The sequence below is a fragment of the Sus scrofa genome, chromosome 1, assembly GCF_000003025.6.
Source record: "Sus scrofa isolate TJ Tabasco breed Duroc chromosome 1, Sscrofa11.1, whole genome shotgun sequence".
Lineage (NCBI taxonomy): Eukaryota > Metazoa > Chordata > Mammalia > Artiodactyla > Suidae > Sus > Sus scrofa.
This window is the reverse complement of record NC_010443.5, coordinates 169,676,128-169,702,904: the sequence shown is the minus strand read 5'-3', so window position 1 is coordinate 169,702,904 and position 26,777 is coordinate 169,676,128. Positions and strand designations below refer to the sequence as shown.

At 38.9% G+C, this 26,777-nt stretch overlaps 1 protein-coding gene across 5 annotated transcripts; it reads right to left on the bottom strand.

Annotated features, from left to right (window-relative positions):
• On the bottom strand, nucleotides 1,430-26,753 carry GEMIN2 (gem nuclear organelle associated protein 2). Of its 5 annotated transcripts, none has more exons than XM_003121777.5 (10): nucleotides 26,569-26,753; nucleotides 26,115-26,199; nucleotides 23,963-24,052; nucleotides 23,626-23,685; nucleotides 19,399-19,515; nucleotides 17,075-17,119; nucleotides 15,141-15,209; nucleotides 13,078-13,188; nucleotides 9,760-9,818; nucleotides 1,430-2,991 (listed from the first exon to the last, which is right to left on the bottom strand). In XM_003121777.5, exons 1-10 carry the CDS (start codon nucleotides 26,736-26,738, stop codon nucleotides 2,952-2,954), a joined length of 846 nt encoding a protein of 281 aa, XP_003121825.1. In that variant the 5' UTR covers nucleotides 26,739-26,753; the 3' UTR covers nucleotides 1,430-2,951. The 5 variants fall into 5 exon arrangements, with proteins under 5 accessions (XP_003121825.1, XP_005659960.1, XP_005659961.1 ...); XM_005659903.3 differs by having other exon boundaries at nucleotides 1,487-2,991; nucleotides 26,127-26,199; nucleotides 26,569-26,748; XM_005659905.3 differs by having other exon boundaries at nucleotides 2,897-2,991; nucleotides 9,760-9,813.

Here is a 26,777-nt window from a genome sequence, read left to right as displayed (position 1 = left end):
ATGCCGCGGGAGCGGCCCAAGAAATAGCAACAACAACAACAACAACAACAACAACAACAAAAAAGACAAAAGACAAAAAAAAAAAAAAAAAAAAAAAAAAAAAAAAAAAAAAAAAAAGAAGTGATGGAAACTTTTTATTCTCCCTGGAATGTAGATTAGAAGTAAGAGCTAAAATAACCATATCATAACTAAAATGATGAAAGCTTTACACTAATCATGATGAAAGAGAAATCTGGATGCAGCCTAGGACATTTAAGATATTGCACAGCTGCTGCACCAGCCCCGAACTTCTCAAACTAGAATTACTTTATGAGAAAGAAAAATAAATTCCTAACTTTAATATTTCAGTTAAGTTTCAAATGCAATATTAACTGATAGAATTTTGCAACCCTACTCTTGGGAACTTCTGGTCAAAGAGAAAGGAAAACGTTATGTACATGAAGGCATTCACTGTAGCATTTTCTATACTGGATTAACACTGAAAACAGATTAGATATTCAACAATGAGAGAATGTTCAAATATGGTAAAACACAATTTAAACTACTAGGCTATCATTTATTTTATTAAAAAAAAATTTTTTTTTGGCTTCTTAGGGCTGCACCTGCAGCACATGGAGGTTCCCAGGCAAGAGGTCGAATTGGAGTAACAGCTGCCGCCTATGCCACAGCCATAGCAACATGGGACCCAAGCTGCATCTGTGACCTATACCACAGCTCATGGCAATGCCGGATCCCTGACCGACTGAGCGAGGCCAGGGACAGAACCCGCATCCTCATGGTTACTAGTCAGATTCATTTCCACTGCGTCACAACAGAAACTCATTTAAAATTCAGCTTTATTAAGACTTAGCAGAAAAGATTCAAATACAAAACTATATATGTTCCATTTATAACTAGTGGCAGAAGTATTGGTTGCCTGATCTGTAGTTAATTCCATTCCCCTTTCCTTTTCCATCTCGCATTAGAAAGACTGGAAAAGATTCTAATTCCATTTTCCCACTTTTCTAGAGGTAATGACTTTATATACTGATGGCCAACTGATGAATACAGATCTGTTGTGGACTTCTGCAGGAGGTTCTGCTTTTGTGAGAAAAGGATCAGTTGTAGAAGGCTCTGCCTCCTTCTACCCTTTTCCTGTCTTTTTTTTTTTTTTTCATTTGTCATTTTAGGGTCGCACCACAGCGTATGGAGGTTCCCAGGGGTCCAATCAGAGCTGTACCTGCTGGCCTACACCACAGCCAGAGCAACTTGGGATCCGAGCCATATCTGTGACCTACACCACAGCTCATAGCAACACTGGATCCTGAACCCGCTGAGCGAGACCAGGGATCGAATGCATATCCTCATGGATACTAGTTGGGTCCATCAACCACTGAGTCACAAAGGGAACTCCTTTTTTTTTTTTTTTTCCTTTTCCTGTCTTGAGTACAGACACAATGCTCTGCACTGCAGTGGCCATCCTACTGTGAGGGAAGCGAAAAGATTATCAGAGATCTTGGTATTGTGGAGTCACTGAACCAATGCCAAGAGCCATCTCCTCTAGACTTTTGCTATGTGAAAAAAATAAATCCCGGCGTTCCCGTCGTGGCGCAGTGGTTAACGAATCCGACTAGGAACCATGAGGTTGCGGGTTCGGTCCCTGCCCTTGCTCAGTGGGTTAACGATCCGGCGTTGCCGTGAGCTGTGGTGTAGGTTGCAGACTCGGCTCGGATCCCGCGTTGCTGTGGCTCTGGCGTAGGCCGGTGGCTACAGCTCCGATTCAACCCCTGGCCTGGGAACCTCCATATGCCGCGGGAGCGGCCCAAGAAATAGCAACAACAACAACAAAAGACAAAAGACAAAAAATAAATAAATAAATAAATCCCTATTTGAAAACCCATTGATATTTGGATTTTTTGTTATTTAAAGTAGGAAACATTTCTACCTGATATAGAAATAGATAAATTATAAGTGATATGAATAAAAGATGTGTCCGAAAAATTAAGACACTCTACCTTTTAGGGTATTACTGAAAACAAACTGTAATAAACACAATAAAACATTTAAAAATAACAGTTTGAGCTTAAAAGGAAAAACATCAGATCAATTTTGTTGCTGACTATGAATACACGTACCATATAATCTATATTATCTTTTTGTTTTGTTTTGTTTTGTTTTTTAGGGCCATACATGTAGCATAGGGAGGTTCCCAGCCTAGGGGTCTAATCAGAGTTGCAGCTGCCAGTCTACGCCACAGCCACAGCAACGCGTGATCTGAGCCACATCTGCGACTTATACCACAGCTCACAACAACACCGGATCCTTAAACCACTGAGCAAGGCCAGGGCTGAACCCACATCCTCATGGATCCTAGTCAGGTTCGTTAACAGCTAAGCCACAACAGGAACTCCATAATCTAGATTATCTTAATTCTAATACTTGTCTTTATCCTTTATTTAACCTTGTCTTTTGTTTGGTTAAAGAATCAAACAAAATTTTGTAACCAAAACACATTTTCAATTAACATTTTATATGTATATATGTAAATAATGAAACAGCACTCTATAAAATTTCATCATACAGTTTTTGTGCAGGATGCTTCATCAATAAATGGCATTCAATTTAGTTTTAGAAGTATGTGATTACAGAAACCTGTTTAAACTGTTCATCAAAAACTGGGTAAGGTCCTTTTTTTTTAAGGATTTTTAAAAATACTTCAATAAATTTTGTTATATTTGTAGTTTTACAAATATTATCACAACCTAACTGGGCAAGGTCTTTCAAAGATACCTCAGACATTCAAATCAATACAGTCTATCTTCTGAATATCAACTTGAGCTGCACAGGTTAAGATGAAGGCTTCACATAGTGTTGACGATGTGATGCAACCTGCACTTGAATTGGCACTGCACTTCCTCAGACTTAGGTTGTCTTCATCCCAAGTATCTTCTATCTTCAAGAGCGCAGCTACATCAAGATGGCTCATCAGCTAAGTCACGTTGATCAAAATACCTGGTGAAGACAGAATTTATACAGCAAAGAAAAACCACAAACAAAATGAAAAGACAACCTGAAGACCGTGAGAAAATATTTGCAAATGATGAGACCAATGAGGGCTTAATTTCCAAAATACACAAACAGCTCATACAATGACAAAAAAACAGACAATTCAACCAAAAAATGAGCAGAGGAGTTCCCTTGTGGTACAGTGGGTTAAGAATCCAGTGTTGTTACTGCAGTAGCTCAGGCTGCTGCTGTGGCATAGGTTCAATCCCACCTATACAGACATTTCTCCAAAGAAGATATGGAGATGGCAAAGAGGCACATAAAAAGATGCTCAACATTGCTAATTATTAGAGAAAAGCAAATCAAAACTACAATGGGATATCACATCACACCAATCAGAATGGCCATCATCGAAAAGTACAAATAAATGCTGGAGGGGATGTGGACAAAAAGGAACCCTCCTACCCTGTTGGTGACAATGTAAGTGATGTAGTCACTATGTAAAAACAGTATGGTGGTTCCTTAAAAAACTAAAAATAAGAGTTACCACATGTTCTCCCAATCCTACTACTGGGTATATACCCAGAGAAAACTCTAATTCAAAAAGATATAAGCAGTCCAATGTTCATAGCAGCACTATATACATATAATAGCCAAGACATGGAAGCAACCTAAAGGTCCATCAACAGATGAATGGATAAAGAAGATGTGGTATATATATAATGGAATATTAGTCACAAAAAAAGAATGAAATAATGCCATTTGCAGCAACATGGGTAGACCTAGAGATTATCATACTAGGTGAAGTAAGTCAGAGAATACAAACATCATATGATATCACTTCTATGTAGAATCTAGAAAAATGATACAAAGATCTTATTACAAAACACAAAGACTCAAAAACACACAGAACACAAATTACAGTTATCAAAGGGTAGAGATGAATTAGGAGTTTGGGATTAATAGACACAAAGTGTTACAGACAACTTAGATAAATAACAAGGTCATCAGGAACTATATTCAGTATCTTGTATGTAATAAACCATAATGGAAAAGAATCTGAAAAATACATGTATATATGTATAATTGAATTACTCTGCTGTATACCAGAAGCAAACACAACATTCTAGATCAACTTCAATTTAAAAAAATTTATTGTATGCTTAAAAATATTGATTGCAGCACTACTTAGAGCAAAAAGCCACGGAGCTCTGTCATGACACAGTGGAAACGAATATGACTAGGAACCATGAGGTTTCAGGTTCCATCCCTGGCCTTGCTCAGTGGGTTAAGGATCTGGCGCTGCTGTGAGCTGTGGTGTAGGTCCCAGATGTGGCTCGGATCCCGCGTTGTTGTGGCTGTGGTGTAGGCTGGCGGCTGCAGCTTCGATTTGACCCCTAGCCTGGGAACCTCCAAATGCCGTGGGTGCTGCCCTAAATAGACAAAAAACAAACAAACAAACAAAAAAACCCAAACAAACAAAAAAAGAGCAAAAAGCCACAAATAATCATCCATCAATATCCACAAATATCCATCAATAAAGGGACTGGATGAATAATCTGTGGTACATCTACACAGTGGAAGACTATGATGCTTTTATAAAAAAGGAATGAGGAAAATATCTACACTAATATTAAGTGCTTTCCAGGATTTTTTAGGTAAAAAACACAAGGTACAGAATGATATGCTTAGTAGGTTACCTTCTGTAAGCATGTGCAGGAATACAGATATATTTACATACATATATTTGCTTATATTTTTTAAAAGAAAAAATAACTGGAAGGATAAATTAAAAATTAATACAGTAAATAACAACAAAAGGGAGAAAGGCTATAGTGGATAAAGGTGGATTCTAAAATGCTTGATTTTATTTTTCTTTTTCTAAAAAAATGAGTAATTTCTAGTCACTGAAAAGGCCTAAATGGGAGTTCCCATTGTTGCTCAGTGGTTAACGAATCCAACTAGGAACCATGAGGTTGCAGGTTCGATCCCTGGCGTTGCTCAGTGGGTTAAGGACCCAGCATTGCCGTGAGCTGTGGTGTAGGTTGCAGACGCGGCTCGGATCCCGAGTTGCCGTGGCTCTGGCCTAGGCCAGCGGCTACAGCTCCTATTAGACCTTAACCTGGGAACCTCCATATGCCGCGGGTGCGCCCCTAGGAAAGGCAAAAAGACAAAAAAAAAAAAAAGGCCTAAATGCAATAACCAACCTCACAACAATTAGCTTCCCTAATATTCAAACTGTGGACTCTAGATACCATATTCTACTTTAAAAGAGGAACCAGCACTCCCAGGAGGAAAGACTGATTCCAGATCTGGAGCCACAACTGTCCAAGATACATATGAACCACCTTGGCATACTAGAAAGGAAGAAAGCTATAAAAGATAAAAGACCACTAAGGTTATATAACAAAAAGCATAAGAACTGATCTGAAGGGCGCCGACTGTCCAAAGAGAACTATTTGAGCATCAAAAAGAATTGGGAGTTTGGGGTTAGTAGATGCAAACTATTGCATTTGGAATGGATAAGCAATGAGATTTTGCTATATAGCACTGGGAACTATGTCTGATCACTTGTGACAGAACATGATGGAAGATAATGTGAAAAAAAGAATGTATAGGAGTTCCTATTGTGGCTCAGCAGTAATGAACCCAACTAGTATCCATAAGGACATAGGATCGATCCCTGGTCTTGCTCAGTGGGTTAAGGATCCAGTGCTGCTGTGAGTTGTGGTGTAGGTCACAGGTGAGGCTTGGATCTGGTTTGCTGTGGCTGTGTCAAAGGTTGGCAGCTGCAGCTCCGATTCTACCCCTAGCCTGGGAACTTCCATATGCCATAGGTGTGGCCCTAAAAAGCAAAAAATATATATATATGTGTGTGTAACTGGGTCACACTGCTATACAGCAGAAATTGACAGAACATTGTAAATCAACTATAATAAAAAATTAAAAAAGAATAATGACTGCAACATCCCTTTTCCTGAATGGGATGGTCAACTTCATCACCACTAAGAGTGGGACAACTAGGCATTATGTGCTTCCTGATATGACACAACAGCACACATGTGGTCTTGTCAAACAAACACCACTATATATATAATCAAGTTTCTAGACCTACCCACCAGTTCACAGACAACATGGAGGACAGACAAATATTAAATATCACCATGAAGTTAGTTGTCAAAATCAGAATATGGGAACTTTTACAAGTCAAAGACCCAATTCCAGGATTCCTTCCTTCCCTCTCTCCACCCCACCCTCCCTCATCCTTTCTTTCTCTCTTTCTTCCTTTCCTTTCCTTCTTTTCTTTGCCCCTTCCTTCCTTTTTTTTTGGGGGGGGGTTAGGGCCACATTTGTGGCATACGTAAGTTCCCAGGCTGAGGGTCGAATAAGAGCTGCAGCTGCCAGCCTATACCACAGCCACAGCAACACCCTTTCTAAGCCGCATGTGTAACCTACACCACAGCTCAGAGCAATGCCAGATCCTTAAGCCACTAAGTGAGGTTCGGGATCAAACCCGCAACCTCATGGATACAGTCGGGATCGTTTTCCACTGAGCCATAACAGGAACTCCCCGAAGACCCAGTTTCTTCAACAAATAAGTGAATAAATAAATAAATAAATAAATAAATAAATAAATAAATGAATAAATAAAAAAATTTTTAAAAAAAGCCCTAATGAGTTAGATAAGCTAAAACAGGAGAAATGACACTTCTGAGATTTGTTTAAAATACATTAACAGGAGTTCCCGTTGTGGTTCAGTGGTTAATGAATCCAGCGAGGAACCATGAGGTTGGGGTTTAATCCCTGGCCTCGCTCAGGAGGTTAAGGATCCGGTGTTGCCATGAGCTGTGGTATAGGTCACAGACGCAGCTAGGATCCCGCGTTGCTATGGCTGTGGTGTGGGCCGGCAGCTACAGCTCCAATTAGACCCCTTGCCTGGGACCTCCATGTGCTGCGGGTGTGGCTCTAGAAAAGACAAAAAAAAAAAAAGGAAAACTGAAACATCCTGGTAAAGAGTTAGTAATTGTTGAACCTGGGTGATGGACTGGTATATTATACTACATATATAGTATATAGGTTTTTTTGGGGTGGAGGCTACAAACATCTGTGGCACGTGGAAGTTCCTGGGACAAGGAGGGAACCTGTGCCACGGCAATCACCCGAGCTGTTGCAGTGACAATATCAGATCCTTAACACTCTGTACCACAAGAGAACTCTGATTCCACTATATTTTTATGTTTGAAAATCTCAATACGAAGTGTAAAAAAATAATTATCATTGGTAAAATAATTGAGGTGGCTAACAGTTATTGGATCTTTTTTTTTTTTTTTTTGGTCTTTTTTTTTTAGGGCCGTACCAGCAGCATATGGAGATTCCCAAGCTACAGGTCGAACTGGAGATGTAGCTGCCAGCCTATGCCAGAACCACAGCAATGCATGATCAAGCCTCATCTGTGACCTACACCACAGCTCATGGCAACGCCAGATCCTTGACCCATTGAGTGAGGCCAGGGATTGAACCTGCATCCTCATGGATGCTAGTTGGGTTCATTAACCACTGAGCCACGACAGGAACTCCTGGATCCTTTTTGAATAGGATCTCACTCATCTGACCATATATTTCTATGAATTAGCAGTTATTGCCTTAAAGCTACCAAAACAAACAAAACAACAAAAAACACAATAGACTTATAACAATATCAAATACTTATACTGAAGCTGCTACTGCAAAGAGTCAAGGCCTATGATATCTTTTTTTCAAACTTACTATAACATTCTATAAGGTTTCCCAAGTGAAGTCTCTATCCTCAGAAACTTGTATCCTAGAACTTTTATTCATTTGTACCTAAATTTCTGAGGGGAAAAAAAAATCATAACCAATAAGGATTTTTTTCTCTCATAACTGCATACTATTATTGAGGGGGAAAAATCATCAATAATCATTTATTCTCTCATAACTGCATAATATTATAAAATATCAGTCAGATGATATGTTAAATCCCTGGGTCCATTAAGCACTAGCTTACTGAACTAGTACTTAATTACTTAATATTTCTGAACCTGTGTCCTCATCTGTAAAAGGAAAAAAAACAAACAAACCCTGAGTTGTTCTAAGGATCAGAGATATAGTATATTTGTTCTTAGGGCAATCTGTATCTTCTCATTTAATCCTAATCATCAACAGAAAAGGTAGGTATTAGTTTAGTTTGTTATAAGCATAGTTAAAAGCTTAGTTCTGGAGTAACGCTGCCTGAGTTTAGATCTTAGCTCTGCCATTTACTAGTTCTATGATGGTAAGAAAGTAATTTAACCTCTCTCTGCCATGGTTTCCTTACTCATAGACTGACAATAGTACCTACTTTATTATTATTACTTTTTTTTCTTTTTTGGCCGCCGCACAGCATATGGAGTGCCCAGGCCAGGGAACGAATCTGAGCCCAAGTTGCAACCTATGCCACAGCTGAAGCAAAGCTGGATCCTTAACCCACTGTGAGGGGCCAGGGATCAAAACTGCGCCCTGCTGCTGCAGAGACACTATTCATTCTGTTGTGCCACAGCAGTACCTACCTTCTAAGGATTAAATGGTCCTATTTTGAAGCACTATGAAAAACATCTGGCACAAAGTTCCCAGTAAGTTTTAATTATCAATGTTAGCATAATTATTGTAGATCAAGAAGCTATATGCTGAACATATGTATACTCTGAAAAAGTATCTTGTTTGGGGGAGGGAAAATGAACACAGGATTATTTACCTTCCCCATATTTAAATAAATTATAAAGCTTTGATGTTACTGGTATTAGAATAAAAACAGTGGCCAATGAACAAAAATATCAAGTCCAGAAAGAGACCTAAAATTAAATGTGTATGTATACATACACACACACACATATATACATTCACACATAAGAATTTAGAATATGAAAAGAGGAGTTCCTGTTGTGGCGCAGAGGAAACAAGTCCGACTAGGAACCATGAGGTTGCGGGTTCAATCCCTGGCCTCACTCAGTGGGTTAAGGATCCGGTGTTGCCGTGAGCTATGGTGAAGGTCGCAGATAAGGCTTGGATCTGGTGTTGCTGGCTCTGGTGTAGGCTGGCAGCAACAGCTCTGATGAGACCTCTAGCCTGGGAATCTCCATGTGCCACAGGTGCGCCCCTAAAAAGACAAAAGACAAAAAAAAAGTAAGAAAAATAAAAAATAAAAAAAAGAGTACAAAAACATTTTCAAACTCCATATGAAATTTTAATGTAAGAAATGAAATCAAACATATACTAAATAAATTTATGCCCCAAATGAAAATGAACAAAGGACACAAGAAATTTTAAAAATTGCAATAAAATGAAACATACCCTTACTGGTAATCAAACCTAAGCAAATAAAAATAATTTATATCTTTTTATAACTAGAATGGAAACATTTACATCAACTGAAAATGGCCAGTGTTGAATGGGAGATGTGCACTCTCACTGATACTTCAGTGGGAACAGAGTGGTATGATCTTTCTGGAAGTCAAACAAGCAATAAATACCTGTTTCAGAAGTACATGCAAACCCATTAACTTATTTCAAGGAATTTACCCTTAGGAAATAATAGCAGTCTATGTATAAGAATCTTCAATGTGACATTATTTGTAGAGAAAAACTAGAAACAAAGAGAATTGTGATATATACAATATTAGTTGCTTACACCTCAACTTCCTCACTGTAAAATGGAAATAATACTCTCTACTACCATTAATAATGCTGTTACAAAGCAAGAAGCTAAGGATTACTTACCTGCTAACCAAGCAGATTAATAAATTCAAAGCAGGAACCCTCTCATCATCTTTGCTGTCCTTAAAAAAAAAAAAAAAAAAGGAAAAGAAAAAAAAAACCTTTAAAATGTAGTCTGTTGGAGTTCCCGTCGTGGCGAAGTGGTTAATTAATCTGATTAGGAACCATGAGGTTGTGCGTTGGATCCCTGGCCTTGCTCAGTGGGTTAAGGATCTGGCGTTGCCATGAGCTGTGGTGTAGGTTGCAGATGCGGCTTGGATCCCGTGTTGCTATAGCTCCCATTCGAACCCTAGCCTGGGAACTTCCATATGCCGAGGGAGTGGCCCTAGAAAAGGCAAAAAGACAAAAAATAAAATAAAATAAAATAAAATAAAATAAAATGTAATCTGTTATCTTTTAACATTTTTGAACATTTCACTAGATGACGGTAATTAGATGGAAATAGAAAATAATCAAAGAAAAAAGAAAAACTGTTGAGTTGATGATCCCTTGAGAAAATCTAAGATCTTTTTGTTTTTAATGGCCACACCCATGGCATAAGGAAGTTCCCAGGAAAGGGACTGAATCCAAGCAGCAGCTGTGGCAATGCCGGGTCCTTTAACCCTGGGGCTCAAACCTGGGGATAAAACTCGAATCTCTGTAGCAACGAGAGCTGCTGCAGTAAGATTCTTTTTTTTTTTTTTTCTTTTCTAGGGCTGCACCTGTGGCATATGGAGGTTCCGAGGCTAGGGGTCCAATTGGAGCTGTAACCGCTGGCCTACACCACAGTTCCGGCAATGCAGGATCCAAGCCTCGTCTTCGACCACAGCTCACGGAAATGCCGGATCCTTAACCCATTAAGTGAGGCCGGTGATCAAACCCACAACTTCATGGTTCGTAGTCAGATTCATTAACCACTGAGCCACGAAGGGAACTCCCTGCAGTAAGATTCTTAACCCACTGCACCACAGCAGGAACTCTAAGATCACTTTTTATTTTAATTTTAATTTTATTTTTGTCTTTTTAGGGCTGCACCAGCAGCATATATGGAGGTTCCCAGGCTAGGGGTCGAACCTGCATCCTCATGTATACCAGTTGGGTTCAGCAACCACTGAGCCATGACAGGAACTTCCATAAGACCATTTTTTAAAAAAGAAAAGTCCTGAGGAGTTCCCGCTGTAGTGCAACAGAAATGAATCCAATTAATAACCATGAGGTTGCAGGTTCAATCCCTGGCCTTGTTCAGTGGGTTAAGGATCTGGCATTGCCATGAGCTGTGGTGTAGGTCGCAGACATGGCTCAGATCTTGCATTGCTATGGGGCTGTGGTACAGGCTGGCAGCTGTAGCTCCAATTCGACCTCTAGCCTGGGAACCTTCATATATTGTGGGTGCAGCCCTAATAAGAAAAAAAAAAAAAAAAAAAAAAAAAAGGCCTGAACAGGTTCTGAGAAGAAATAACAGCTGAGGGCTCTCAGGAGGCTAACTTGGGAGAGATATTTTTCTTGGTTCCAAGTACAGGAACTAAAAAAGCCTATGTCCTAACTGTACACTAATGGAAAAAATTATATAAAAATATTTTAAAGAAAATATTCCAGATTATGGTTCTCAATTATGATGGAAGTAGTTCCTGAATTGTATACTTCGTATATCACTGAATCGTTCCCTTCAAATATCTGTTAAAATGAAAGACCTAAGACATATGGAAAGTAGTCTTACAGAGTATGATAATTTATTTTTATTCATTTCAAGGAATAGTCACAATAAATAAGTAATGTTATAACAGATGTGCCATACATTAATTCAAACTTGGGACACACTTCAGTGATGTCAGGCCATCCAACCCTTTTTTTTCTTCCTGCTTTTTTTAAGGCCACACATGCAGCATATGGAAGTTTTCAGGCTAGGGGTCATATCAGAGCTGCAGCTGCTGGCCTATGCCACAGCAACTCGGGATCTGAACTGCATCTGTGACCTACACCACAGGTGACAGCAATGCCAGATCCTTAACCCACTAAGCAAAGCCAAGGATCAAACCTGTGTTCTCATGGATACTAGCTGGGTTTGTTACCACTGAGCCACAACAGGAACTCCAGGGCATTTGATTCTTTTATGTGCAAAGTACTATAGGTTACAAATTGAATAAAACATATTTCCTGGAGTTTCCCTCGTGGCTCAGCAGAAACAAATCTGGCTAGGAACCATGAGGTTTCGGGTTCAATCCCTGGCCTCGCTCAGTGGGTTAAGGATCGGTATTGCCGTGAGCTGTTGTGTAGGTCGCATACTTGGGCTCAGATCCTGTGTTGCTATGGCTGTGGCGTAGGCTGGAGGCTACAGCTCCAATTAGACCCCTAGCCTGGGAACCTCCATATGCCGCAAGAGCGGCCCAAGAAATGGCAAAAAAAAAAGATACACAGCATACTTTGAGGATCAGGGCAAGTATTATGAAAAGATTGTGAAAAGTAAATGGTATTTAGACACAGATTAGAAGAGAGTGAAAAGTCCCTTCTGCAGAGGGAATAAAGTCCAGGAACATAGCATAGGGAATATTTAGTGAGTAACAAATACATTTTGCTTAGAGTATAGGCCATATAAGTTAGTTTGTATCATATCATGGATGTCTAATGAAGATATTTTGGAGTAGTCAATGGAGAACAAGTACACATTTTGTGGAAGGGAAGGGAGGAATGAGAAAAAAATCAGAAGTGGGCTTAGTTTGACATTGAATTAATTTATATTGTAATGCTGCAAGCATGAGTTAGGGGAAGGGTCTGACGAGAAATTCAAAATAACCATCGGGCTAGAGACTCTTAGTCGACCACTCTAGCTTCATGACTCTCCTTACTATTTAGCAAATGAAGCTCATTTTCAGCTGAGCACACTGTCACCCAATTAAAAGTACACATTACCCACAACCCTATGGCCATGTGACTAAATTCTGGCCAATGAGCTGTTTTGGCCAGATGTGCTTGTGGAACCTCTGGGAAGGCTCTTTAGAGGGAGGACCTTCTTGTCTTCTTTCCAACATCCCTATAATAAAATACAATGGCTGAAGTTTCTGCAGCCACCTTGGATTATGAGGTGAGTTTGAGGATGGAACCACATGTGGCAGAACTCAAAGGCCTGGGTTATTGCCATCTCAGATCTAATCTACCTATCTTCAGATTTCATTTGTCTGAGAAAAACAGTTCATTTTATTTAAGCTACTGTTATTCTAGACTCTTACATTATGTGACTAAATCTAATTCTATAAAATATTCCATGCTTTCCTATTTCATTGAAATTGTTCATCATCACATAAATTGATGAGTGCTTTTGATTTGAAATAGCAAGTATGAACTTACCACTAAAAGCCTCACTTCAGAGCACCTTCTTGCAAGCTGACGAATCAGTGAATGAGCCTCTGGTAATAAAGGCTTTTCAAGACAAGCCAATAAAGCATAAAGCCATCTTCCCTATATGGAATTAAAAAAATAATAAGTAGACAAACTGCAACATATATCACTAAATTGTACCCTAGAAAGGTCATATCAAATGATATTTCCACCAGCAGTATATATGACTGAGTTTATTCTGAACACGTTACTTTGGGAAATCCTGAAGAATATTAGAACAAAATTTATTTACTTTTTCTTTTTTTTTCTTTTTCCCACGCTAGGTGTTGAATGGGACCTGTACCTGTCAGTTTACACCACAGCCATAGCAATGCTGGATTTGAGCTGCATCTGCACCTACCCCACAGCTCACTTAACCCACTGAGATCACACCCGCATCCTCACAGAGACTATGTCAAGTTCTTAACCCACTGAGCCACAATGGGAACTTAAAAACAGTGATTTTAAACATGGATTTTTTTCCCCTTAAAAATTACATGTTCTTGGGAGTTCCCATCGTGGCACAGTGGTTAACGAATCTGACTAGGAACCATGAGGTTGCGGGTTTGATCCCTGCCCTTGCTCAGTGGGTTAATGAACCGGCGTGGTGTAGGATCTGTGGTGTAGGCCACAGACGCGGCTCGGATCTGGCATTGCTGTGGCTCTGGCATAGGCCCTCGGCTATAGCTCCGATTAGACCCCTAGCCTGGAAACCTCCCATATGCTGCAGGAGCGGCCCAAGAAGTGGCAAAAAAAGACCAAAAAAAAAAAAAAAATTACAGTAGAGATTTAAAAGAATGAAAATATAGGAGTTCCCACTGTGGCACAACGGGATTGGCAGTGTCTCTGCAATGCCAGGATGTAGGTTTTTGCTCTGGGCTGGCAGAGTGGATTATAGGATGCAGCATAAGTCACAATTGTGGCTCTGATCTGATCCCTGGCCTGGGAACTCCATGTGCCACAGGGCAGCCAAAAGAGAAAAAAAAAAAAAATACAAGAATGAAAAATTTAAAAAATCAGAGTGAAAATATAGTGATAAAAGTGTAACCATTATACGTTATGTAAGAGACTTAGCTAAGAAACTGCCTGAATGACAGGCTGAGAAACATATACACTATAGTGTAATGTTGCTTTTCCTATCTCTCCCAGAATACTATAACCTAACCTTCTAGAGGGCAAAGATTATATCACATGTTTTGACAGGGAGCTTTGGAGGCTCAGATATACTCCTGCAGATACCCTCAATTTTGAAAAAAATCTGTTTCTAAAAATTAAGTCTAACTTCAAAGGATGATAAAATTCCCTATTAAGGGATTAAGTAGGTAATTCACCTATAAAATGTCTACCAAATTTGCCCAGTTTTGAAGGTGAAAGATAAGCTGAGTATAAAGCAACAAAATAGAGGGCAGTTGTTATTAAAGAGTCTAGCCAGACTGCCACTCCATGAGTTTCAGTTCTAGCAGTTATAATCTGTGTGACTTGAAGAAAGTTCCTGAAGCTATATGAGCTTGTTTCCTTATCTCTAAAATGGAAATAATGGCTCATAGGTTATTAAAGGATTCCAGGAGTTATTATATGTAAAATCTGTAGAACAATGCCTGGTACATATGTTTACTATTATTGTTAGTATTTGTTATTCTTTTGTGGACTAGATTTCAAAGCCATGTTAGAAAATGCATCTCAAACTTCTTTAAGCCAGTGCTATTTGAAATGGGGTCTCAGACTGGTTGTCAGTCTATTGCTTACTGATCTGTGACAAGATAAGCAGCTCCTCCCAGGATATAAATCAACTATTTAGTTGACTTTTTTTCCCCTCAATGTAAGATTTTCTTAGTGAAGGAAGCAGTATGCTGATTTGCATTCTAGTATAAGTTCCTTATTTCACTGCAAATAACCATGATTTGCATTATTCATAGAGTTGTACATATATGTATAGTATAAACATATATATAAATAATGTCAAGTCATATCATATATAAGGTAAGTATATGTAATTTGGTCTGTACTATGAAAAGTAAAAGATGCGGTAATACCAATTCTGGAGTAAAGTCTCTTTCTCCAAACCAATTACTCAGATACTCCAAGACACTAGTTACTGTTGCCTAAAAAGAGGGGAAGGAGATGGAAGAATAGCATTAATATAAAACACTAAGTTCAACCTGAGTTTCATTAAGTTTAGTTAGAAAACAACTCATATTTAAAATGACCTCATTCTTTAGACTTCCAGAGAAAAGTGCAACTTTATTTAGTAATTTGATTAGATGGGTTTTTAAAAAAATATTCTTATATAATTTCAAGTATCAATACCTTGGTTTAAAACCGAAGATTTAGTTTATAACTACTAATTTGGTTCAGAACTACTTAAAAAAAATTTCAGGAGTTCCCGTCGTGGCGCAGTGGTTAACGAATCCGACTAGGAACCATGAGGTTGCGGGTTCGGTCCCTGCCCTTGCTCAGTGGGTTAACGATCCGGCGTTGCCGTGAGCTGTGGTGTAGGTTGCAGATGCGGCTCGGATCCCGCGTTGCTGTGGCTCTGGCGTAGGCCAGTGGCTACAGCTCCGATTCAACCCCTAGCGTGGGAACCTCCATATGCCGCTGGAGCGGCCCAAGAAATAGCAACAACAACAAAAAAGACAAAAAAAAAAAAAAAAAAAAAATTCACACACTATGAAAAAAAAAATCTTTGCAAAAATACTTTCAGCTTGTTTTCATCAAATCAAATATAAAGAGAAAGATCAGCTTTAAAGCTATATAGAGGGAATTCACTAAACTACTGAAAATATTCTCTGGCTTATTCAAACATAGATGGACACTTACAAACATCACTCTCATCAAATTTAGTATACCTACTACAGTATCTTTTTTTGGGGGGGGGCTTTTTAGGGCTGCAACTATAGCACATAGAAGTTCCCAGGTTAGGGGTCAAATCAGAGATACAGCTGCCAGCCACAGCAATGAGGGATCTGAGCAGCTTCTGCGATCTATACCATAGCTCATGGCAGTGCTGGATCCCTGACCCACAGAGCAAGGCCAGGGATTGAACCCACAACCTCATGGATACCAGTTGGATTTGTTTCCGCTGCACCACAACAGGAACTTCCCTATAGTATCTTAATCTTAATGTAAGTGATATGTGAGTAAAACTGTCAGCCAGTTTTTGATTTACAACAGAGTATGATGCTTTTTTTTTTTTGGGTCACCCCAGGGCATATGGAGTTCCTGGGACAGGAATCAGATCCAAGCTACAGTTGCAACCCTCACTGCAGCTGTGGCAACTCGGGGTCCTTTAACCCACTGTGCTGGGCCAGGGATCAAACCTGTGTCCTGACGCTACACAGACACCCTGGATCCTGCTGTGCCACAGCAGGAACTCCAGATTTACAACAGAGTATGACTCTTAAAAAAAATTTATCTACATTGGTACTCTATGCTATGTGAATGCAAAACAATCAAAAGTTTTTATTTGCTCTTTAAATAGGTAACAGTTCCTGAAAGACTGAAGGACTGAAGTCCATTATTTCTCCCCTTTTGATCCAAGAAATTCAAATTTCATTCTTAGTGAAATGCGTAGGTCATCCAGAACTAGAAACACCTTTTTGATCTCAGTATTTATTTCAAACCCCAGAATCTAAGACTTATAACTAAAATGTATATATGTGAATAGTTTAGCACCATGATCAAGAGCATGAGTTCTAACATCAGATCAACCTGGGGCTGAGTCCCAATGTCACCATTAAAATTCACTGAAAAACCACCAAGTGACTTTAATTCTGTTTCCTCAGCTACAAAAAAATAGGTATTAATAATAATCCCCCATAAAGGGTTGTAGTGAGGATTAAATAAGAACTGTTACAAAGTCTAGAACTGGGTCTTACATACTGTAAATATTCAGCAAATTATTTAAATATTTTAACACACATTGCAAACAAAAGAACACTTAACATTCTTATTATCAGACAGACTTTACCTGATTCATTCTGCTAACAATGCTAAGCAAGGGAGGAAAACCAATCTGAAAGAAAAATTAAATTGAAATTTACTAAATAGTATTACAAGGAGGGGGCTTCATTTTTTTTTTTTTTTTTCCAAACTGGTGAATTTCTCAACACACTGTTATTAAAGAACAAAGACTAGATAAAAGAAAAATTTCTCCACTGTCCATTACAATAAAATATTCCATGAGCTATTATGTTGGTAATGCCCAAGAAAATAATGTCTTAACATTTGAACACGTAAATTAAAACCAAAGAACGATTTTAGTAATTAAGATGTTAAAACGTGAAACTGAAAAAAATGATACTATGACATTAATATGTTGTATACACTTTTTCAAAATCTTCAGCTAAAGTTATTATTTTCAGGAATTAAAGGCACTTGAATGAGTTTTTTCAAACCTAGTCTGCTTCAATTTAAGAAAGTGCTTTGGAATTTAATGCGGGAAGCCTGGATTATGAAAACAGTCCTGACTTGGTGCGAAACTTGAGGACATGCATTAAACTTTTATGTTCTTAAATTGTTCTTTCACATGATATGCTTTACTTGTATGTATTTTGGGTTTTGTTTTGTTTTCTTTTCTTTTTAGGGGTGCACCCGTGGCATATGGAAGCCTTCTAGGCTAGGGGTTGAATCGAAGATATAGCTGCCGGCCTACACCACAGCCACAGCAACGCGGGATCTGAACCATGTCTGCAACTTACACCACAGGTCGTGGCAACGCCGGACCATGGACCCACTGAGCAAGGCCAGAAACCGAACCTGCATCCTCATGGGTACTAGTCAGATTTGTTTCCAATGCTCCAAATGGGAACTCCCTCACCTGTATGTATTTGGTAATAACGAACTATATATATTTTAATTCTGTGTCAAATTAAAATATATTATGGATATTATCCCAAAGAACATAAGTTGTCTAAGAAACAGTGTCAAATTAGCTCCCTTAGAGATTTGAATCTGTCTACACTCCCACTACCATGTGTAAGAGTGCCTGTCTTCCTAGCCTTTGTTGACTCAGTGTATCAAATTTTCTTTACCAATATGTCATACCAGCTCAGTGCAATTATAAGTTAAATTTCTATCATAAGTGAGTCTGGGCATCTTCTCATGTAAGAACAATCTGTATTTCCTTCTTGTGAGATGTCCTTTATATTCTTTGCCTTTTTTTTTTTTTTTTTAATTTGGGTTCTTGGTGTTTTTCAGTGATTTTTGGAGCTTTACATTTTGGGGCTAAACTAATTTTACTTTATTTATTTATTTATTTTTTTAAAACTAATTTTAATAGGAAAAACACAATGTGGCACCACACAGAAAATGATAAATATCTATTCAACAGAACAACATAGTTTCAGGAGTTACTAGTAATGCAGATGAATACAGTGAGTTTCCTTGGAACATCTGCACACTTGAAGGCAAGCGAATGCTGAAGGCAAGCGAATGCTAAAGGACAAGAAGCAGATAGCTACATAATTTATGATTAAAATAAAAGTCACGTGAAATTGGAGTTCCCATTGTGGTGAAGTGGAAAAGAATCCAACTAGGAACCATGAGATTGTGGGTTTGATCCCTGGCCTCGCTCAGTGGGTTGAGGATCCAGCGTTACCATGAGCTGTGGTGTGGGTGGAAGACGTGGCTTGGATCCTGCATTGCTGTGGCTGTGGTGTAGGCCAGCAGCAGTAGCTCTGATTAGACCCATAGCCTGGGAACCTCCGTATGCCACGGGTGCAGCCCTAAAAAAAGCAAAAAAAATAAAATAAAGTCACGTGAAATTAAAATATACCCTCAACATTTAATCTCCAGAATATGAATTTATGAATAAACATTTTAAAGCACCTAACTTTGTTTCCTTGACTACTTATAACTCATTGTTTGACTCATGCCTAATGGTTTTTTAAAAAAAGAATCCTATCTGACAAAATTATTAAAAAGCTAAACCATAAGAGATATGAAGCTAACCTAAAAAGAGCCACAGTACATTGTTTTATAAATGAGGCTATCAATTTTTAAGTCAAAGAGCCAATGAACTAAGTTAGGGATTGGCAAGTAATTTCCGTAAAGAGCCAGACAGCAAATATTTTAGGTTTTGTAGACCATATACTGTCTAAGTCACATTATTATTAATTTTTTTTAACAACCCTTTAAAAATGTAAAAACTATAAAGTTTTTATGTTTAGCTCATGAGCTGGACAAGAACAGGTTGCAGATTGGATTTGGCCTAGACTGCAGTTTGCTGAGTCTTTACATGAAATCATGCACTGAAATTATAATTTTTCTTTGTGTAGCCACATTATCACCTACTTGTACATAATCAATTCCAGGACTTTCACTTGCAGCTGGTCCAACAGTAACTCCTTCAGCACATAACCTTTCACCGAGACAAAATTTTTTCCAGCCTTCTTCATCTTCAGATTTTGGCTAAAACAAAGAAAAAAGAAGAAGAATTTAGTTATTCCTATATAATTTTTAAAGAAAATACTCAACAGTGAAAAAAATAAGTGAGAATTCCTCTGTATCCCCACCACCTCAACACAAAGATATACTGCCTGTTACGAAAGAGTGAACTGTGTAGTCCTAAAAATCACGTGCTGCAGTCCTAACCCGCAGTACCTCAGAATGTGATTATTTGAAGTCTGGGCCTTTATAGCAGCAATTAAGTTAAAATGAGGTAGTTAGGGCAGGTCCTAATCCAAAATGACCTGCATCCATAAGAAGAGGAAATGTGGACAGAGAGCTATTACACATGTGTGTGCACACAGGAGACTATGTGAGGACAAAGCAAGAAGATGACCATCTGAAACCAAAGAGAGAGGCCTGAAGAGAAATGTACCGACACCCTGATCTCAGACTTTGATGGTCACACCAGCATTTAGTTTGGATTGTACTTTATTATTTACTTATTTTTTTATTTTATTTTTTTTAGGGCTGCATCTACAGCATATGGAAGTTCCCAGGCTAGGGGTCAAATCGGAGCTGAAGCTACAGGCCTACACCACAGTCACAGCAATGCAGGATATGAGCCACGAATGTGACAATGGCAGCTTGCAGCAATGTCAGATCCTTAACCCACTGAAGGAGGCCAGGGATCGAACCTGCATCCTTACGGACACTGTGTTGGGTTCTTGACCCACTGAGCCACAATGGGAACTCTATAGTTTGAATCATACTTTATGGACAGTGACAAACAAGAGTGTGTTCAAAAGAGGGTGATAAAGATAGGAGCTGATATGGGACACTAAGAATGCTTACAAGAATAAAGGATGAGAATCCCAGGGAAGGAGACATGATTACATATTCCACATACTTAAAGGGCTGTCCAATCAAATAAGAAATATTTATTCTACATTGTCAGACTGAAAAAAAGCAGGACCAATTAGGAGCTCTCTTGTGGCACAGTGGGTTAAGGATCCAGTGTTGTCTCTGCAGCAGTGCTGGTCACTGCTGTGGCATGAGTTCCTGGCTTAGGAACTTTTACATTCAGCCAGTGCAGCCAAAAGAGGGAGGGAGATCTGGCTTGGGTTGCTGCTGTGGCTAGGGATTCGATCCCTGGCCCAGGAACTTGCCATGAGTGGGGCTAACAGAAGAGGGGGAAAAAAAGCAGGACCATTTAGCTCAAGAATGCTCCCTTAACAGAACAATTTCTAAAACTTCTTTAAAAAGTATTTATTTTAGTTGATTTATAATACTGTGTTAGTTTCAAATATACAGCAAAGTGATTTTTGATCAGAACAATTTTTGCTGAGACACATCACCTTGCAAATTACTTTACATATATGTGCAGTTTTTCCCCCTGAGGATATATAGCTTTCATTAGATTCTCAGGATGAATATGAGATACCCAAAAGGTTAAAACCTATTGTCCTGGAACCACGTATCTATCTTTTCCCATTACTCCATTAGGTCAGAGATCATTTCTGCTTCAGGTAGCACTGAAAATCCTGTATATTACATGTAATGAGTATCACAGAGTTCCCATTGTGGCTCAACTATAACAAGCCCTACTAGTACCCAGGAGGATGCAGGTTTGATCCCCGGCCTTGCTCAGTGGGTTAAGAATCCAGCGCTGCCATGGGGTGCAGTGTGGGTTGCAGAAGCGGCTCAGAGCCCATGTTGCTGTGACTGTGGTGTAGGCCAGTGGCTACAGCTCTGATTCGACCCCTAGCCTGGGAACCTCCATATGCTGGGGGTGCAACCCTAAAAAGCAAAGAAAAAAAACGTAGTGGGTACTTACTAAATGATTAGATAAATCAATCAGTAAATTGTTATATTTATATAGCTGCCATCAGAGTGTGCTTTAACAATCCTTTCTATTATTTACATATTTCCACCTGCCTTGATGAACATATATTACTGTTATGTAATATTCCACTATTTTGATGATCTTCATTTGCTGAATCAATTATGTTCATTCATTTCCATTTTGACAAAATTATATCATCGTAATGTTACTGATGCAGTTTTTTTCTTTTTGAATTAGTAAGTATATTCCCCCCAAAAAATAGCAAAAAAAAAATATATATATATATCTACCTACCTATGGCCCTCTCCCTCTTTTTACTAAGAGGCCTCACAGCAGAGCTGAAAGGCTCCAGAGTTAGACAAAGATTGGTTAAATCTTAGGTATACCTTTTATGAGTTAAACGATCTTTGGCAAGTGATGTTAGTGCCTTTCATTTTCCCTGGAGCAGAGCTTCCAAATGGTACACAAAAGCATATAGAGAGGTCACATGGAATCCCTGAGCTTTCAACTGGTACTCTTAGGCTATGGGAGCAGCCTCTTCCATTTATCCTAATGTGTCATCAGGTAAATAATGTTAGGAAGCAGTGCCTAGAAGAAGCTTCTACAATTTGAAATCTATGAAGCACTTGAAACTGAACAAAACTGTGTGCATAGGTGCATTTATTTCCCTCTGAAGAGAAATAATTTTCATTTGATTCTCAGGAAGAATATGAGGTTAAAAGTATTGTCTTTGAGGAGTTCCTGCTGTGGCACAGTGGGTTAAGAATCCAACTGCAGGAGCTCAGTGGAAACAAATCCGACTAGCATCCATGAGGACACAGGTTCCATCCCTGTCCTTGCTCATCAGGTTAAGGATCTGGCATTGCTGTGAGCTGTGGTATAGGTTACAGATGTGGCTCAGATGCCACATTGCTGTGGCTGTGGTGTAGGCCAGGAGCTAGAGCTCCGATTTGACCCCTAGCCTGGGAACCTCCATATGCCAAAGGTGTTGCCTTAAAAAGACAAAAAAAAAAAAAAAAAAAGAATCCAACTACAGTGGCTTGGGTTGCTGTGGAGGTGCAGGTTCAATCCTTGGGCACAGTGGGTTAAAGGATGCAGTGTTGCTGCAGCTGCAGCTCAGATTCAATCCCTGGCCTGAGAACTTTCAAATATCTCGAGTATGGCCATTAAAAAAAAAAGAGCTCCCACTGTGGAACAGGATTGAGCACTAGGACACAGGTTCAATCCCCGGCCTAGCAGTGGGTTAAGGATCCTGTGTTGCCACAACTGCAACTTAGGTATCGACTATAGCTTAGATCTGATCCCTGGCCCAGGAACTCCATATGCTACCAGGCAGCCAAAAAAGTATTGTCTTGGAACAATGTATCCACCTCTTTCCCAATACTCTCTTTTTTCCTTTTCTTTCTTTTTTTTTTTTTTGCTTTTGAGGGCCTCACTTGAGGTATATGTAAGTTCCCAGGGTAGGGGTCAAATCGGAGCTACAACTGCTGGCTTAGGCCACAGCCACAGCAACTCGGGATCTGAGCCATGTCTGTGACCTACACCACAGCTCATAGCAATGCCAGATCCCCAACACACTGAGCAAGGCAAGGGATCAAACCCAAAACCCACATCCTCATGGATACTAGTCAGATTCGTTTCTGCTGCGCCACAGTGAGAACTCCCCCAACACCCTCTTTTATCTACTAGTCCATAAATAACATATCTACTAAAGAGCTTAAAATTATATCTAAGCTAATAAAAGTAGGAAATACTACTTTCTATTAGGCATGGCAAGCTTTATGAAAATGTCACTCACTAGTATTGGCAACACACCTTATCAGGAAAATCCAATAAGTCTTTATTCAATCTTTTTATGAATACTGAAACTGTACTTAAGTTCGTAAAAAGCAAATATTTATAAGAACCCTTAAAAACTTGTGGAGACTGATCTAAAATCTCTCAAGACGTTGTGGATTAAAACTGTCATAAAAATAACTTGCATTACTGATTCTATCCTTTTCAGGCTAGTAAGATAATCGAATTGTTACTATTAAGAGTAGATGGGAGAGAATTAAAATAATATGGATTAAGTGAGTGAATCCTTAAGAATGGAAAGGAAATATGGACTATTTCTTTTTTGAGCGGGGTGGCATGCCCACAGCATGTGGAAGTTCCTGAGGCCAAGGATCAAATCCATGCCATGGCAGTGATAATGCCAGATCCTGAACCTGCTAAGCCACCAGGGAACTCCAATATGGACTATTTCAAATAGTTATACACTGTACAATCTAAACAGAGAAACTTACCATGGTCACGTTACTATCCAACTGTTGTGATTTCCAATGACTTCTATGTCTATTCACACTCTAAAGGAAAATAAGGTAGACAAATGATCTTCTGAGACTGGATAACTGAAAAGAAATCACCAGTGCACAAAAATCTAACAATCCTAAAATTTGGAAAATATGTTTCAGACTATATTATGGTAATGATTATAACAATAATTTGGTAATTAATTCATAAATATTTTTATATTTATACAGTAGACTACTAAATTGTATTTCTCCAAATACAGTCTAAAAATAGAAATAAATGGAAGGGAGAGAGGGGTTTAAATTGATTAAATGATGAAAGTACACTTACCTGCCGAACAGTTGAAAACTGTGCCACCTGTTGTTGTTGCCACTGAAGTGTAGGGGAATATCCTTCAGGCGCAGGTTGGCATCCTGAAAGCTAGAGATCAGTTCATAAATGTCAGAATCAATGTTAGTGTTATAACTAGAATCTCATGCTTCTGCAAAGTAAAAGCAGAATCAAGACGAAAAATGAATAATAAAGCAAATAAGACTACACAAGAAATAAATTTCTATAAATTTTTTTTCAGATGTAAAAAAGGGAATTCTCTTTACTATTTATGTCTGAGACATAAGACATTAGGAAAAGACCCCTTATATGATCACTTTAGTAAGAGCAATATGGAATGGCTTATAGTTTATATATTTATGTATATATTATATGTATTAAGAAATCCAAGAGTTCCAGTCGTGGCTCAGTGGTTAATGAACCTGACGAGCATCCATGAGCTTGTGGGTTTGATCCCTGGCCTTGCACAGTGGGTTAAGGATCCAGCATTGCCGTGAGCTGTGGTGTAGGTTGGCAACTACAGCTCTGATTGGACCCCTAGCCTCCCCCAACACCCTCTTTTATCTACTAGTCCATCAATAACATATCTACTAAAGAGCTTAAAATTATGTCTGAGCTAATAAAAGTAGGAATACTACTTTCTACTGTGGCTGTGGCAAAGGCTGGCAACTACAGCTCCGATTGGACCCCTAGCCTGGGAACCTCTATATGCTGCGGGTGCAGCCCTAAAACAGACAAAAAAAAAAAAAAAAAAAAAAAAACAAATCATACGAGCCCTGAAGATATAATCTAGCCCTACTTTTCTATAACAGCAAAACAGTCTGAAACAAAAAGAGAGATATATTCCAAAAAAAGAATCTTGGTATGAGTAGAATGTACTCAAGTAATTTAAGACTTTTGACTTTACAAGGTCTACTTCTGTTTCCCAAAATAGCACATAGGTGATAAATGATCACATATTGCCTTGAAATAAAACTTAGTATGGTCTTTTTTTTTTTTTTTTTTTTTTTTTTGTCTTTTTAGGCCTGCATCCATGGCATATGGAAGGTCCCATGTTAGGGGTCAAACTGGAGCTGTAGCTGCTGGCCTACCCCACAGGCACAGCAATGCTGAATCCAAGCCACATATGTGACATAGACCACAACTCACAGCAATGCCAGATCCTTTAACCCACTGAGCTAGGTCAGGGATTGAACCCATGACCTCCTAGTCAGGTCTGTTACCACTGAGCCACAATGGGAACTCCTAGTATGGTCATTTTTTAAAAGCCAGATATATAAGGTATCATCTTCCAGCAACTAAAAACTTCTGAAAAGGAATTACATGAAAACTATAGTGTCTGAATTAAAATCTCCTGATTATAAACATGAGATAAAGGAATTACTTAGAACATAAAAGGAAAAGGAATTATTACAATTTAAAAACAAATTGAATCCTCTCCTTCCACTGTGGGTTAAATAGCACCTCCTTAAGGAGACCTTCTGCTGCTAATCCCTGTTACTTATTGGTCATTATGTTAACTTTCTTCACAGCAAGAGTCAAAATACGCAATTAAATTGTTTGCTTTTCTTCTTTCTCAGGAGAATGTAAACTCTACAAGGGTAGGGACATATTTTTTGTTTCATCCTCTGTTGTATTTCCAGTGTCTAGCACAACAGAGTTGCTTTGTAAAAAGTGTGCTGGATAAACAAATGAAAAGGTTTACAGTGGCAAAATACCTAGAAAAGTGTAAGATATTTTGATTTCAAATTTTTAAAAAACAAAAGCCAGTCAAATTCAGAACATGCAAACTACATTAAAGTTAAATATCAGCCCAATAATAATTATGAAGAAGTGCAAAAAGATACCTTAAAAATAAAGGATAGCGTAAGTAACTTATTTAAAGCCTCCTTTAGGATTTGATCATCTTCTTAAAGTATTATGAGCAAATCTCCATGAATGCTAGGGTTACCAAAAGCCTCTATGGAAGCAGTAAATGGAATCTGTCCTTTTAGGGGACAAAGTACAAGCAAATGTCTAATTTACTAACTTACTACAGAGTAGTCAAATCTTAACTGATACTGCCTGATACTATCTGATACTATACTAAGAGCCTTGGTCTTTTAATTTGTAGTTGGGAGTGGGAAATCCCCTGACGGGTAATAAAACTCACAGAAACATTTACACTTTGCTTCCTTTTCAACTTCTTTGGGTCAATTTGAGCTACCACAACATCTGGACATTGAGCTGCTTCGATCCTACAAACAAATAATAAATGCAAGAAACGTGATTACTGTTGTTCATGCGCATTAAAACAAGCGATCCACTTCTACAGTTCATTACAAAATCAGAAAAAAAAAGTTCAGAATTGCAATTGAGGTACTAAACGATATATTTCTGAAATTATCTGGACTGAAAGCAAAGAAATTTAAGTTCACGTTATCTTCTCACGAGTAATCACGTTTAGCAAAATTAAGTTCATAGATGCAATGAAGGGATCTTGATCCGGTCCTAAACTGGAGACGGGATCAGAGACAGGGCTTTATCAAATTTGGTGGTGGGGCGAGGCACTGGGCGCTGTGCGCAGGGAGAACCACCAGCCCACCGCACAGGGTCTAATCACTCACTGGACCCGCCTCAGGTATTCCTGAGGAGTCCTCGGAGGTACGCTGGGATCGAAACCTTCTGTCAAGTCGCAGGGCTCCACTGGCAACAGCTGGGGCATCAACTCTTCCACCGCAGCCTCTGCAGGTACCCACGCCATAGTTTTCAATCCGGCCCGTCCTGCCCGGCGCATGCGCCAAGTCTAGGTCACAGCGCAGGCGCACAAGTGGGC

What these genes read in the sequence shown, in the direction of transcription:
- GEMIN2 (XM_003121777.5), bottom strand. Translation starts at nt 26,738, where the DNA reads ATGCGCCGGGCAGGACGGGCCGGATTGAAAACTATGGCGTGGGTACCT. An exon ending in AGTTTTCAACTGTTCGGCAG is followed by an intron (nt 23,686 to 23,962) that starts GTAAGTGTACTT and finishes ATTTTCCTTTAG; the next exon opens with AGTGTGAATAGACATAGAAG. An exon ending in CTGAAGTGAGGCTTTTAGTG is followed by an intron (nt 9,819 to 13,077) that starts GTAAGTTCATAC and finishes TTTTTTTTTAAG; the next exon opens with GACAGCAAAGATGATGAGAG.